At 38.0% G+C, this 16,822-nt stretch overlaps 1 protein-coding gene across 2 annotated transcripts in view; it reads right to left on the minus strand.

Annotated features, from left to right (window-relative positions):
* Positions 1-5,995: 5,995 nt before the first annotated feature.
* DIS3L2 (DIS3 like 3'-5' exoribonuclease 2) overlaps positions 5,996-16,822 on the minus strand; it is a 157,719-nt gene continuing 146,892 nt past the window's right edge. For both annotated transcript variants that reach the window (XM_072408312.1, XM_072408313.1), the window contains 7 exons: positions 16,086-16,269; positions 14,688-14,774; positions 12,736-12,883; positions 9,827-9,957; positions 9,525-9,629; positions 9,202-9,303; positions 5,996-7,271 (listed from right to left, as the gene is read on the minus strand). In XM_072408312.1, coding sequence (XP_072264413.1) covers positions 7,173-7,271; positions 9,202-9,303; positions 9,525-9,629; positions 9,827-9,957; positions 12,736-12,883; positions 14,688-14,774; positions 16,086-16,269 — 856 coding nt within the window. In that variant the 3' untranslated portion in view covers positions 5,996-7,172. The remainder of the gene's footprint in view (positions 7,272-9,201; positions 9,304-9,524; positions 9,630-9,826; positions 9,958-12,735; positions 12,884-14,687; positions 14,775-16,085; positions 16,270-16,822) is intronic.

Raw genomic sequence — 16,822 nt, forward strand, 5'->3', positions numbered from 1 at the left:
TCTTCCTTTCTTCGTGTGTGTGTGTGTGTGTGTGTGTGTGTGTGTGTGTGTGTGTGTGTGTATATATATACATACATACATACACACACACACACACGTATTGAACACGTCAACCTTTTGTCTAAATATATATATAGTAAATATATTTCTGTAACCATCTAAGTAATCCACACAGAAATCAAAACAAATGTCTATAAACTAATTTATTTGTATTAAAGTGATATGGCACAGAGAATACATTTTAAACACATTACTTTTCTCAATTGTGGATAAAGCAGTGTGGGGTTCAACCTTGTCCAATTTGGAAGTTTTCTGTCATGCATACACAACAAAATGTCCTCTTAGACGGTTGTCTGAGACAGAATGTGACAACTCTAAATTTTCTTTTTTTCTTCTATTTCTTTGAGTCCTGGTAGCAAAAGTTACCAGGACAAATAAAAAAACAATAAAACTTCAAAAGAGTACTCCTTACCACTCTTTTCAAACAAAACTAGCATTCATCAAAATACGGACATGGTCATTGGCAAAATCACGTGAGATAAGGGTTTTTAGGTAACTTCTCTCAGTTAAAGCCACCCTCGCTATTGAAGGAAATGTGAGGAATTTTTCAAGAATTCTGTGGGCAAAATTCCACTAATATGAACAAACATTGTACAACCACCTCAGGACAGCCTTCCTCTGTAAGGTGGATGCCAGTGCCTCATCTCATCAGTAGGCATCTCTCCATTCACCATCAAATCAGTCCACAGTCCCAGCACAGCTAACAGCCATATTACATGACCATGTCCATGTTTGGAAGCAGCATTCAGAGCAGTGTCTTAAAAGATCAGACAGGGCAGATCATATTATCCAAATTGGCATCCCTTTATGTGCCTAAATATTTTATGTGCAACTTGATGGATTATGAGGCCAAAAAAACTGGAAGATTGGTCAGAATTGACTGAGAAAGTCTGACAATGTTTCAAAAATTAGATAAAATAAACCATTCCTAGTGATTTTCACCAAAACATAACAGTCACAGTTTGAGAAAACAGGCTAATTGTTTTAGCAACAATAGAAAAATCTATTTATGGCTGTTGATGAAGTGAAACTACAAGTTCTAGTTATTAATGGACAATTTTCTCCCATTGAAGAGATTTTTAAACAAAGACAATACATGAAAAAGCGTGAAAAAGCAGGGGGGGGGGGGGTGTAACAACATATTTTAAGGAAAATACAAAAACTCAACACACAAAACAAATAAAATAAAACCTTTACCACATATTGGAACTAACAATGGGGTAATATAAACCTGTATTCTCAATTCTATCAAAAGTTTTCTGCAAATAATTTGTATTTTTTAAAACTGACTGCAAAAATACAAATACAAATGAGTGCTGCAGTGTGAGGGCAAGGCTTGAATGTCTGCATCAACATAGATCTACATAGGAAGTCCCAACATACATTTTTGTTATAGGATTGATAAAAACAAAGCAAAAAATAGCATTTGCCAGGTATACGGCTAAGTGTTTTACAAATTGAAGGCTTCTGTTGCCAAAAGGGCATAGGTACAACACATGATTTGTACAAATGTTTAGCATTTTAAAAATAAAAGGCTACAATGCAGCACAAAACAAATGTAGCAGTATAAACATCAATTTGTACCTCTATTCCCTAAAATTCTGCTGACTTTTAAATTCAGATTTACGCTAGCGTTTGGTTTCCATAAACTCTTCCTGGCCAGCAGCTGAGACACTGCTCCTCCCAATGGAAACATGCAGTGAAGTGCTTCTCTAACATCTACATCCTCAGGACTTTAAATATAGCGTACTTGGGATATAGAATAGGATCTTAAACGGTTATTGAAGAGTTTGTGAAAACCAAATTATTTGTAGACTTAATCTTGGATTTCCTGACTCCCCTCCATGTCCCACACCCCACAGAGATGTAATGAAAATCCATCAGTGAAGGACCACAACTGTTCATTGGACAGTTGTTCATTGGACATTAAGTTCATTGGACAGATTTGGGGTTGCTAAAATGTAAAAATGGTACCAATACCTTCTATGCCTGGGTAACTGGCACTGAGTATGGCCCAAGTTTAGTGAAGGGAATTTTATGCTTCCCCTCACAAGCTAATCCAAAAGCCTATCTTACCCCAGTCGGCAAAGGAGCTTTTAGAAGTTGTAAAGCCTCTGAAAGCTTCTCAAAATTGTACAAGTAGACATTGTAACTTCCCTATCCTTCTGGGTGATGTCATAGCTACTAGCAAAATCACTTCCGACATGAAATGTTTCTCAAAAATGCCAAAACAGAACATAGTTAAGGCTTCAAAACCACATTTAAATCCCAAGAAGAAAGAAAGGGAAAACTCTTGGAAAGCAGCATCCTATCTACTGCTCAAACAAGTCTTTTAATAGGAGGACCTGGTGCTAGTAGTATCTTAAAATAAGCATGGAAAATTGGCACCTGCACTTGGATTGAGCTTTATGTCCTAATCCAACCCACCCTCCATAAAATGTAAAATACTACTTTATTAGGATGGGGTAACAGATACAGAATTCTTAAGGTGGTCACATTAACCCTATATATTACTAAAACAGAAAAACTGACCAGCTCCACAGTGTTCAGGAGGAGTATAAAAAAAAAAAAAACACACTTTCCTAAACCACATCTCAAATTTCACACCTTTAGATGAAGTACAGTTTCTGTAAAACAGAAAGACAAATGGTAAGAGACTAGGAGACGTAGCATCATTTTCCTTAGAACCCTCAGTAACAACTTCAGAGGAAAGGTATCTGTGCACTCTATACCCTTTAGGTGTACTGCTGAGACTTATAGGACACTGCATAGACAATTTTAGACAGGGAAAAGAGACTTAAACTACGTACACACGTCAGATTTTTATCGCCCGATAATCAGCATCGGCCAATTATCGGGCGAAAATCTGCCGTGTGTACAGTCGGTGTCGTCCAGACGACCGACCTGCCGGATCCACGGACGATGGACGACAGCCGATCGTAATGAAAGTGAAGGGGAGAGCGCGCAGCAGGGTGCCGCTCCGTCGCTCTCCCCCTCCCCTCTCCATAGAGCATGAACGGTGCTGTATGTACAGCACCGTTTTCCATACTGCCAGGAGTTTCTGATAAAAAGGACATTTCTAGATGAGATGAGGTTCCCTGTCTCACTGGATCCACATGCAAGATTTCCATCCTTTTGTTTGCATCGGTTGAATTATCAAGGTTTATGAGATTCCTGTGGAATCTGGAATGTCTACCAGTTTAGAGATCCAAGAACCTCCGACAACTGCAAAGATGTCCAGGGATCACATCTGCCCATTGCAGGAGATGAAGATGGACATTTAAAGATCTCTAATGAAATGATGGAGGTTAACAATCCTAGATGAGGCATTGCGTACAAAGCAACCTTGGGCCCCAATTGGAGTTATTTGATCTCTAACTGTATTCCAGTGGACAGTGTTTCTCTGTAAGGAATTATTCAGTGAATATGGCAAAAAAACTAAACAATTTGTCTTCCGAGACTTGCTGCTAGCTACCCCATGAGCCCTGTGAACAAAAGTGGCTCACTGAAAAAGTAAATTGGCAACACTTAAAATTTACTTTTTTTTAATCAAGTGTTTTTTTAGGACAACACCCTAAAAAAAGCAACAACCCCCCCCCCCCCCCCCCGGCGATCAAGAATTAATGGGAGTGCAATGTCTCAGGATACCTACGTCAGGCATCCCTGTCATGAATAGAAAAAAAAATTGCCGCTCTCATGCATGCACAGTTAGATCGGCACTTTTTTTTTTCCAATCTACACACCACACGTGTTTGGGATCACTGTCTTGCTGGAATATTCACCCTTGTTTCATCATCCTGGTAGATTGCAGCAGATTAACAAGAATGTCCTGGTACATTTCTCCATTCTTCCTTCCTTCAATTATATGAAGGACACCAGTAGCATATGCTAAAAACAGCCCCACACCATGATAAACAACTCTTCTAAACATTCTTTTGACGCCTGTCAGAAATGTTCCAAGGTGCATTTGGTTGTGGCCGGTTTACTGTGAAATGATGTTTTTTTTCCCACCCTTGGATTATGGCTCCCACAGGAACATTTACAAGCTTAGAAATACCTGGAACCAATGCCATCGGTATGTTTTGCAACAATAAGGTTGTAAAGGTCATATGAATTGTGGAGGAGAGGGATTTCCCTTCAGGGAGCTTTCCCTATTTACTGCAGCGGTGGAAGTATCAATGCCGGCCGCAGTAAATAGGAGAGCAACAGCAGGGAGGTGGCTCCAACTCTGATGGTTCTTATGCCCCCTGGCCCATCCACATGCAGTGAGGTTAATTCGCTTCATCCCAAAAATTGGCCCTAGACAGTATAAATGACATATGATTTTGGTTGGGACATTAGATTGTGAGCCCTTTTGAGGGACCGTTAGTGACACAACTATGGTCTTTGTAAAGTGCTGCGTAATATGATTGCGCTATATAAATACTATAATAATAATAAATATATAAATATATAGACATGAAATTCTTTAGGTCAATGTTTTTTTTTTTTTTTTTTTTTAGCTGTGCTAGTGTGCCAACGCGCTAGTAAAATTAGTACACTACTTCTGTAGTTGCTGGAGAGGTAGTGGTGTATACATCAACCATTTGGACATTCAGCTACAGTATACACTTGCCGAATTCTTGCTGAGGCTTAACTGAAGACTTGGGCAGCGTGCAACAGAAATCTGCAAACAGCTGTGGGTCTGGCAAACTGCAGATAACACTTTTGTAAGCGGTTGTGGATGTGGTTGCGGCCACAGTGTGGTAATTTAAGAAACTGATTGGTCTTTTTTGGTTATGTGATTGCCTTTCATACCAATCTGAGGTCTGTCACAAGTCATGTGCCAAAAATGGCTCCCAACTGCTCCCATTAAAATAAATTCTATCAGTTGAGTCTGCAGAAGACAGTTGCAGTTCCCCACGGGTCTAAAATGGCGCAAATTTTCAGTGAATAATTTGGAAGTTATTAATATAGAAACCTATATATTATTATTATAGAAAAACCTCAAAAACCCATAGTTAACATAAGTAAACTTAAATGAACTCTTCCGTCATGCTCTGTACATGAAACATCCTTTTTTAGTGTTATTTTAAATAAGAAAAATTAAAGAATACAATTTACAACAAAACAACTTATGAAATTATTTACATAACATGGATAAAAAAAACTTTTGTCCCATAAAAAACAAATGTGTTACTTTGTAAAAGGTTATAAGTAGAATATACAGGTCAAAAATAAAAATGTAAGCATTGTGTAGGACTTGTATGTATCATTATACCCGTTAAATAGTTAAGAACGGATGACAGTCCACAAAGCAGTGCTCTTCTGACTGGACTTTTTGTTTTTGTTTGTTTTTTTAGCAAATATGACAACATATACAAGAATGCATTTTGTAAAAGGGATTCCTCATGATTTACATGAATAGAATTTTCTTTATATGTAAGGTCATTTTCAGACTAGTGCTTTTTTCAAGTAGGTTTAACACTGAACTGAATGGGGGGGGGGGGTCTTTTATTTGACAGGCAGAAGAGAGCTGCAGTGTTTTTTTTTTTGCTGTTGCTCCTGAAAATTTTTTTTTTTTTTTTTAAAAAGTAGGCGCCCCGGGAGTGGTAAAATTACCACTAGTATGAACATGAACTAGTATGAACCACTAGTATTTAACTTTTTTTTCAACGTGATTACAATTTTGCTTAGATAGAATTTTGGAATAGCTGTTCTTTGAACCATTATATAATCACCCAACTGCAAGAAACTGTTATAATCTCAATTCTTGGGTGTGGCAAAAAGCTGTGGTCCTCCGCAATCACACATATATTCCAAGAATCCAAATGGATACAAACTATAACCTGTAAGGGTTACAAGACTTAAAAAACTAGTCAACCATATAGCTATAGAAAATACTTCAGATACACGACAGTGGTGCATAGTAACAGTAAGATACGAGACAAGTATGCACAGAGCAGATCACTTTATTGAATGGTGCATCACAGATTATCAGTCAGCAAAACATACCAGATCTTAACTACACAGTTTTGTTATAACTCCATGCAAGTTGGATAATTTAGGTGTCTTCTTACAGCACTGTGTGTACCAGGGAAATGAAAGGGCTGCTAAATCGTCTCTAGAATAGTGCCTGTGAAAAGGACTATCTTAGTCTATGCTGCAACAAAGCAACCTTATTTTAATATTTCTCCCACATTTAGCTATGGGTTACATTATTTCTTCAGACAGGGAAAAAAATTAAGTCCATTGCTTTAGACTGAATGCTATTATGTACAAAACTATTTACTTACTTTACTTTAAGTCCATCTCACACCGCCTACCTTAAATTAAAAAAGCAGCATCCTGCATTCACATGTCACTTATGCTGCTAGAATAGCTATATTCCTTGAGGATAAATACCCCACAGGCCTAGTATTCAAAACCATACAGATATCAAAGCTGCAACCTATAAACAAAATATAAGACCAGTCACATAAAACTTTAGAAAGGCTAAGAAGTTACTAAAAAACTGAATGTATCTCACATATAGCTTGCAGTCTGATAATATACACACATGCCGGGTGGCTTGTTTTCAACTAATACTGGCAACACTGTACATACACAAGAAATTCAATAATAGTGCAAAATAATTGCTTGAGATGTAAACACTTAAAATCAGGGCTGTTTGCTTTAACTAGGCATTAGCCTCTGCCCAACCTATAAAATAAAATTCATTCAAAAACAGCTAAAAATGTGATATGTTCATTGTTTTATCACAAATACCTTTGGTTATGTGTCATGGGCTACTGCAAATACAAAATCCTAACCAAAATAAAAACTGATCCAAGCTCTCAATTGCAACATCAAGCAATCCAGCTACTGTGAAAGAAATATTAGTGCCCCGATTATTTGAGAGTCCCAAAGGCTGATAAACTCCTGGTCTAAAAAGGTTAAATCCAGTCTCCAGGAGACTTGCATAAAAAAAGAGCAGGACATAAAAAGAAATTAAAAAAAAAAAGCTTGATACTACTAAAAAAAAAAGGATATTGCCCTGGAAGTTAAAAGTTAATTGTATCTGTACATGACGCGATATGACAGAGCAGCAAAGTCATCTTCACATATTGAAGTCATGTTAGTTTTTTGGTTTACTACTCTGTGGCCTCAGGTCTCTTCAGTACCGCTGTGTACTTCATAGGTACATTTTCTGACTTCAAAACCACCTCCAGCAGAGTAAAGATGCCAATTACCTGGTAAAGGAGAGAAAAGCAAATGTACAGTTATGACATCCAGGATAAATTGCAAAAAGCCAGTGATCTAAATCTGTCTTTTTTGTTTCAAAGTTTTTATTGAAATTTTGAAATAAAGAAAACAATACCATTACACAACAAGTCTCTCTCTATCTATAAGCTACTGTACAGGTACATTACACACGTTTTTAAAGATTTTTTTTTATGTTTTATAAAAAAAAATTTTAATAATAAAATTTTGGTGAGCTATGCGGTAATTCGGTGAATTATAAGTAATTATTGAGTAATTCGGTGAATTATAGCCTACAATCTAAAATAAATTTCCATGCAAAAAATGTAACACTTTTTTGAATGGAAGTACTGAAGTTCGGAAAGAATTAGAACACCCGGGGTTCGCGTACGAGTCCCTCGGCGATTCCTGATGTCAGTGCATGCGCCCGTCGACGGGGGTCGTAGCGGGAAATTCAAATATTTTGTATTGGATTCAATACAAAGTCCTGTAACCAATCCAATACAAAATAATACAAAATATATTTATGTGGTTTTGTCTATAGGTATGTGATGTTGGACTCTGTTTTAACATTTACCACACTAGGGAGGTGTTTTAGAAAAATATATTACTATACAGTATACCGAATTATTGCATTTTCAGTATTTTTAATTTATGTATTCTTGTTTAAGCGGATTGTGTTTATTTAATTTTATTAAAAGTAATTTTTTTTTTTTCTTACATGATTGGGTGTTTCAAACTTTTTTTATATTCATGATATCTACTAGACCCTTGTTCGGACATATTTCTGTAAGTTACAGGTCTACAATTTAAAAAAAAAAAAAAAATTTCATGAAAAACCGTGTACCGCTTTTGGTACAGAAATCTAGACATCAGTGAAACGCCCAGGTGGTTAAGGGACAAATAGGGGGTTCAAAACAAAAAGAGAAGAGTGCCAACCAGTAACCAGACATCAGTAGAACAAATATATGAGATCAAACATAGTTCAACACCTCTTAGGTTACAAAGTCTAAATACAGCAGGCAATAAAGTAGTTTTCCAATATTGACAATAAAAAATATAATACAAATAAGTGGAATAATACAAGAATAGTGTTATTCACAGATTTAACTAAATCGGTTTTTTAACACCAGATTCAACTGGCTTCATATTATCTGCCCCGTTAAAAACATACAAAAACACACCTGAGATGGGATATTTGCATTGTTAATGATTCAGGCAACATTTAAATGTCCCATTGGTCAGTAGATGGTATCGTATAGTGCATGTGGTGGCTCTTTAGCACAGTGGTTCCCAACCTTTTGGAGCTCAGGGACAACTAAATGCACAGACACCAGACAGCGCATGCGCTGGGAGCCGTGTGACGGTCATGATGACAGAACCCGCCCACTCTCCCATCGCAGGTCTGAGCCGACGACGCATACAGGAGACACGGTCCGCGGCTCTGGACGGTGCGCCCCTGTCTTGGTATATAGTTTGGAGTAAAAAAAAAAATAGGGGGGAGGGTATAATTTTTAAGGAAAAAAAAAATAGGGGGGGGGGGGGGTAGAGGGGCATTTTTAACCACAAAAAACTATTCCTTAAATACCATGAATCAGTTTCTTACATGCCAAACAATTCAGTGTACCAAAGCAACCTTGGAATGGTGCTCACACCCGTTATCATTGCACTTTAGCATGCCGTTTATCACAGAAAGAATCAAAGGCCGGTATGATAAACTACAAGGATTATGCTGCTAATGGACCTAATGCTTTTATTCATTAACTACCACTAAGAAATGCAGCTCCTTGTTAATAGGCTAACAATCCATGGAAAAAGATAATTTCAATTAGAAAGAAAAGTGAAAAGTGTTATGGCATAAGACACCACATATACCGTCTTTGCTTTACTGCAAATTAGAAATATTTCTATGATATTTACCTGTGGCACTGGTTTATCGTCATCTTGTTCTGGTTTCCACAACAAAGTCAACTCTGGCTTCTTACCCACTTGTTGGAAATGATAGCTTGCTAGAGGCAAGGCCTGAAAGACACATACATCAACACTAAGCAAATGCTTCTTTTAATTTGGGCAATACACCACAACAGACCTTATGTATCAACATGTCTGAGGGGAGGGATTGCATGAGTTGTCCATAACCTTTATATGCAGTTTTTTCTGTTAGTTTTATACGTATAGCAAGAAAATCAGCAATATTTTGTTAATGTCAATACTTTATTACAAGTGTCACTGGTCAAACTTACATTACAGTAGATCCGCTTCTGGACACCATATCTCAACAACAAAACATCAAAGGCCTCATTTAAAACCCCCATGACCATTGCCTCCGACTCCAAAGGACCACTTTCCTGCAAAGACAGTGTTTTATTTATTTTTTGCTGATGTCATAGCGCCTGTTTCTATGCGAAACATACAGTTCCTTAATTTGTGTTTTCTTCATGATACACACCATATTATTTATTTAAGATAGGAAATGAATGTACATATACACATTTCAGTTTGTGCCTTCATTCTTGCAGTAAAGTACATATTTTTTAAGGCTTACCTTTACAAATACAGAAAAGAATAGCTCGGCACTAAGTTCCTGCACTTTCTTGGATGCAGTTTTTCGATCATTACAGTGTTCTGCTTGCTTTTGGATTGCTTCCTTTGGCAGTTTTAGCTTTGGACCACAACCTGAAAAAAGCAAAAATTGTAAAATTTTGGACACTGTTAAAGATACAACCACCAATTTTTTATATCAAGGTTGTCTAAGCATTTCCTACCAGGTTAGTAACAAATTCAAATCACTAGCTTCCAGACTCCCAGCTGCACAACCATTGGAGGTCCTCTAGAGGCAGAAGCTGGGACTAAAGAGCTGCGCACAACTCATTTGCAATCCAAAGGCAGAAAGGGCTTCTGCCGCAGTGATGGCCCCAAAAAGTAAGCCCATTTCTTGCCTCAGTCTGACCAGGCATTTACTGCTATCTGTGGGCTTGCAGAGAGGATTAACACCTTGCCCTGGGGTCCACTAGCACTGGGTTTTTACCTAACATTAAATCTCATTACTAGTACAGAAATCTTCCTATAGACACTAATTCCAGTGTATGTGAGCAACATGGATCTTATGTATTATTTTTTAAAGTTCTGGTGTCCATAGATATTTGTAGAAATTTTTTTTAACAAACATTGCTTAACAAATTGTTCAAAATATTTAGGGTGATTTAGAAGGCTACAAGATATCTACAAGAATTTCACACTACTGGAATTGGAAAAAGTTTTTTGTGTGTATACCATCAGTGTATATGCACGAATAATTACTTGTATCCCCCCCTAACACTATGGCCATACATAGCCTGCCAGGTAAATCCATGCCTGCTTGATGGAGTCATCACACATAGTCATAACAAATGTTGAACAAAGTGTTAGAAGTAGAACTGCCCATGTGTACATATACTGGGCTGCCCAAGGGGTCTTATCAGCTTCAGTCATACAGAAAATGTAAGATAATTTGTAAAGAACACAGCATAAAGAGGCATTAAAACTATTATGGGTGGTGAGCATCTGCCACAATCTGCAAGTATGCGCAGCATACTGGCCAATTATGGCACAGACTTAAAATGTTACATACAGTGAAGTACATCAATTTTTGTAGCAGGATTTTTTAGGCCAATAATAACATGTATTATGAAAATAACAAAAATTTTATTATTATTTAGATTAAAAGGCTTATTTCAAATACATAAAACCATTCTTATAGCCTCTCCTTTCAGAGTGTCCCTGTGAGGGATACATTCTGAGTTAGTTCTCTACGTGTTTTGCGGAAATATCCGCTTCTTCAGGAGAGAGAATCTACAACCATCAAAAAAAGATTACATTGTTATCATCAATCGAGTTATTACTGCATTAACAGAAAAGAAATACATTAAACATCAATGTTCCTGATGCAAATCATTTACCTTGCATTTCTTATGGGAAAAATTTGTTTGGTATAAGTCCAAGGATCTGGAACGGTTTAAGGACTTATACCTAGGTACCACTGTATTTCCTCTTGGCTAAAATACCATATGTGCGCAAATATAAGTAGTGATTATTTTTTTTTACCTGAAACTGCGGTTAGAAATATAATCTGTTTATACTAGGGCCACATCACTAGATGGTGCTCTAATGTAAGGTGCATAACAAACTCTTGCCATTTGAAAGCACAAAGTTTGTTACACACATGTGAGAACAGCACCAACTACTGGTGGCCAACAAGAATGGATAAAGGAGAATTTAAGAACAAGTGACCCATCGTAACCAAATTAAAAGCAACAGCTAAGGGCATCATAATGCCTCTCAAGCATAGTTTCCCAACGCAGGTGGTACTGCTATAGAAATCTAAGGAGGCATTTCTTGTCCACGACATATGAAAGGATCGTGGAGGACCAGCCGCCATCCCCTTGGGCAATATGCACGAGCATCCCTTCCCCGTGTGCTGCTCAGCTCTTCCTCCTCAGTTTGAACCACAGCCATGGCTCAATGAGCCGCCCAGCATTTGCATATGGGCGGGTCAGTAGCACTCTGTGGTTCGTGAGGGGTGGGAAAGACAGGTGTCCTATGAGATAATCTTACCCTCAGAATGCGTACTACCAGCTGATAGTGATGGTTTTTGTACACGCCCAATCAGCTGTGTATGCTCTGTCTATGCAGGCATCTCTTATCTTTGAGTGGGCGTGTTCTAAAGCAGCTGTGCTGCTCCCCACCCACCTTGTACTGTGAAACAATCCTAGCCCTCGTACACCAACATGAGAGAGGTGTATGTCCATGCTGCTGTCATCTCCCCCCTAATGTATAAAATGACACCTTTATTTGCACAGATCTAGAACATTTGCCGCTAAATTTGTAAATAAAAAAAAAAAAAAAGAGGGGGGGGGTCGATTTCACACTGCGCATGTGTGAGGTCACCATCTTTTTCTTCCATGTGCATACCCATTTTTTGGAGCACAGGTTATCTGCTTTTAGAAAATATGTTTGTGCACTTTTGTACACACCTTTTTCCTTTTCTCGTCTCTGCTTTTTATTTAACACTTGACAGTGAATTGAGTGAAGAAGCTCCGTACAATTATGTACATATTACAGAGCACTTTACAAAGTTCACTGTCATGTCTCCAACTGTCTCCAGCAATCTAATGTCCCTACCATAATCATGGTCATTAACACAGTCCAAGGCCAATTTCCAAGCAGCAGCACTATAACATGGGAGGAAAGTGAGGAAGTTAAGTACTCCCCTTAGAGAGGTATGTATTTCCATCCAGGTATGTATTTTTGTTCTGCTGAGAAAAAGGAGCAGAAAGGAAGGAAAAAGGAGATGCATACAAAGGCAGCTAGACGGGGCAATTCTAAAGTAAACCTGTTTTTTCCCTTCATGGGCAAAGTAAAAAGTGACATTTTCAAGGTAATGATTTAAGCTTTGCTTTCTTGAACTATACTTACCAAGAGATGATGCAAGAAGGCGGTGAACAATGATGTCAGGAAAGCGTCTTATGGGAGAAGTGAAATGAGTGTACAAAGGGACATTGAGTGCATAGTGATGGAAAAGGATCTCATTCCTAAGAGCTCCGGTACAGAAATATACTGCCATCTACATAATGAAAAAAGAAAGGGGGAATTCATATTAGGCTTTATCCATCTAAAACACTTTTACAAAGCTGTACAAATAATTTAAAAGCCTTTCATTCATTCAAGAAAAAAATCTGTTAAAGAATTTCTACTTTGAAAACCGTTGGTTAATTACATAAACTGCTTAAATCTGAAAAAAAGCTCCCCCTCAATTAACCAACAAAAGTCAAGGAAAAGGGGGCACACCCAGTCACAAGCATACTGTTCTTACAGTAGACAAACAGATATTTTTATTCCTTTAACTTTGCAATTGCTAATTACCTACTGCTTTAATCTGATGTTAAACCTACCAAGCACCATCTTAGAATAATCAAGACAGGCAGTCATTTTAAAAGTAGCAAACATGAAGGTGTAGAAAAGAAGTGTGGAGGTGGTGGGGTAGTCCATCCCTAGACACAAATCCCACCTGTCATGTCATGATTTTGTGTTGTGACTCCAATAAAATTATCTCCCGTTACATTTTAGGGACTATTCATACTGATGCAATATAGCAAGACATGTACATAGCATCATACCTATGCTGCAATACACACACCAAAAAACAAAAAACCTTTCTTCAAAATTTTTATTGAAGAAAGGTTATTATTATTAATAATAAAATAATAATAATATTAAACAGGCTTTATATAGCGCCAACATATTATGCAGCTCTGTACATTAAATAGGGGTTGCAAATGACAGACTAATACAGGCAGTGACACAGAAGGAGAGGACCCTGCCCCGAAGAGCTTACAATCTAGTAGGTGGGGGAATTTACACAGGATAGGATGGGAGATATGTAGTGGTGGGAAGTGGTGACAGTTTCAAATAAAAGAAGACAGGTAGGGGAGAGAGTAGGAGCAAGCCGAATAGGACGAGGAAGACCATTCGAGAGAGTTGGGGCAGCTCTAGCGAAGTCTTGTATCCGTGTGTGTGATGAGGTTATGAGTGAGGAAATCATTAGTAGGTCACGGATGAGCGTAGGAGGAGCGTAGAGAGCGACTGGAGGAGTCCTCTTTTTTACCATGTCAAAAATGTAAGTGGGACAATAACTGTGGAGGGATTTGAAGGCAAAGCACAGGAGCTTGAATTTGATTCTAAAGGTGAAATGGAAGCCAGTGTAGAGATCTGCAAAGAGATGCAGTGGGAAAGATGAATGAGTCTGGCTGCAGCAATAATAATAGATTGTAGAGGAGAGAGTCGGGTTAGTGGAATACCAGAGAGAAGGATGTTACAGTAGTCCGGACAAGAGATAAGAGCATGTACAAGGAGTTTGGTGGTCTCTGGGGACAGGTAGGGATGGATTTTGGAGATGTTGCGTAGGTGAAAGTGACAGGACCTGGAAATGTTCTGAATATGGGGGGGGTAAATGAGAGGGCAGAGTCAAAGGTGACACCAAGACAACATGCCTGAGGGGAGGGCCGAATAACAGTGTTGTTAACAGTTAGATATATGTCAGGGGGAGACTTGGAATTTGAAGGGGGATGATGATGAGTTCTTTTTTTATCTAGGTTGAGTTTCAAAAATCGGTCAGACATCCATGATGAGATGGCTGACAGGCAGCATAGGACCTTATCCAGGACTGAGGGAGACAAGTCAGGTGTGGACAGATAGATCTGAGTGTCATCAGCATACAGATGGTACTGTAAGCCAAAGAAGGATATGAGACTACCGAAAGAGGTGGTCTCTCGGTGGTCTCAAAGTTTTCATTTCAGGAAAACTTTAGCCACTGTGTCATGCTTAAGAAAGTTGACAAAAAAAAAAAAAAGAAGTTTACTTTATCTTACCTGCATAGGCTTGGAGCACATGTTGGTCAGGACTTGCTTGCGTGCAGCAGAATACTCATCAGTCCCAAACTGTTCATTCAAGCTTTTCTGTGGGAAGCAAACAATCTGCTTTAAGTCTGTACATTCAAGATCTGGAAGTTACCATCTACCTCACGTTACTACAAAATTTCTGTTCATCTAGAACTCCTGTGTGCAACTTTATGCCAAGCTCCTACTCTTATTTTTTTACCTCCTCCTGGACCTCAAAACCTTGTGTGATATTAGGGTTAATGGAGGCATGTGCACCCCTTCAGCATCTGATTAACAACAACCTGAAGGGTTCAGAAAAAAAGTCTATTACATCTATTGCATTCATTTTGCCCATTTTACTCTCTCATACCTCCATACAAAATATGCTATGAGAAAGAAAGGGGTTGCCATCTGCACGTACAGGAGGCACTCTGTTAATCTTCATAAAGTGATCAGGAATCCACAGGATAGAATATTGAGATTTCTGGCTGCATTGATGAATCTGTGGTTACATAACTTACATACTAAACTCCCAATACTGGTAAGCTTAATTCCTTAATTTTTTTCAACCCTATTCCTGAAACTGAAGGTTTCCTAATTTTTGCAGGGGATTCTAATTTTAAGTAAAATTACACTGCCTAATATGGTTGATTTTCTTGGTAGAAATTTTAAATCTTAAATGAGCTTCCTTAGTTTATTTACGTTATACTTTTGTTTATAATTACCTGCGCCTTTTTATTAGGATTAGACAGACTGCCAATTATAATAGTCTTTACGCCCATCCCACTCCCCTTCACAATTTAGGAAAATTCCTTTCACCAAGATGAATGTTTAAATGTTTTCGACCTATTTAAGACTTTCTATTCTCATTCATGGGAGAGACCTTAAGTAGCTTATTTTTTGTGTGCTTTAGATAATTTGGGGTGATGAGACAACAGGTCAATAAAAGGCATCTTTTTATACCTCCTTAGGCTCAGGATTAGCAGTACAAAATTTCGATAATCAGGCAGCACATATTTGTAGTTTTGGCAGACCACTAGTCACACACGTTGTCCGTGAACCTACTTTGGGGGGTGGGGATTTTAGAATAAGGCTTACCATATTATGTCCTATATTACTGACTCAGTTTGAGTCAAGAGATCCAAAAATGTGACTGTCATTCTATTTATCTCATACCTGCATATTTTATATATTACATTTATTCAATTGAAATATCATATTGAGAGGTAGTCTGTTAACAGCAAGAAGATTGCTGATAAACCAGTGAAGTGGACGCATGTGTTTCTCATGGCAATTGTTCAAAAAGACAGTTATGCAATTTGTTTTGTAGCTAGGGCACCACTCAACCTATGTTCCCTGAGAATTACGAAGTTATGAAATGTTACTTACATGTAAACTCCCTGAATCCGTGAAGTCTAGCTCAAGTCCCATTTGATCACAGAATTCAATCAAGTCATTAAGTAACTTATTTTGTGGAGGCGGGTGACGGCGAAGCAATGCATCCTCTGGAAAATCATGGTAGATTTTATGTGCAACTGCCATGTTTGCAAGCAGCATAAACTCCTCAACCAATCTGTAAAGGCAAGTTCACAATTACATTGTGTTGTACATTAAATATGTAATATAGTTAACAACATACCAGAGATTTTTGGCTTTTCATTCAAAAGCATTAACTGTAAAATCTCAATAAAATGACCACATACTTCCAAGATTGTTAACAAATCAAAATTCTAGTTATAAGGCAGTATAGTTAGAACTGTGGTTAGTACTCCTTAACAGCGCTGGGTCCTAAGTTTGAAATCCTTGCTGGGTCAGTATAAGCAAGGAGTTTGCATGTTCTCCTCATGTTCGTGTGGGATTCCTCCAGGCAGTCATTTGCCACAGATTCAAACACATGCATGTTAATTGGATCCACCAGAAAATGTACTTGGTATGTACGAAATAAGCAGCTAAATCAAAGTGAAGTGTGATAAGTGTTCATGATAAAGTTCATAAAATACCAAAGTAACTTTTGAAACACCCACTAAATCCAAATGGCGGTTTACTGTTCAGTGGGGTGTGTTATGTGAAGTTCTGAAAATGTGTAGGTTTCTATTAGTTTTTTGCAACTGATGTGAAGTACAGTG

Source organism: Pyxicephalus adspersus, chromosome 4 (assembly GCF_032062135.1).
Source record: "Pyxicephalus adspersus chromosome 4, UCB_Pads_2.0, whole genome shotgun sequence".
Taxonomy (NCBI): Eukaryota; Metazoa; Chordata; class Amphibia; order Anura; family Pyxicephalidae; genus Pyxicephalus; species Pyxicephalus adspersus.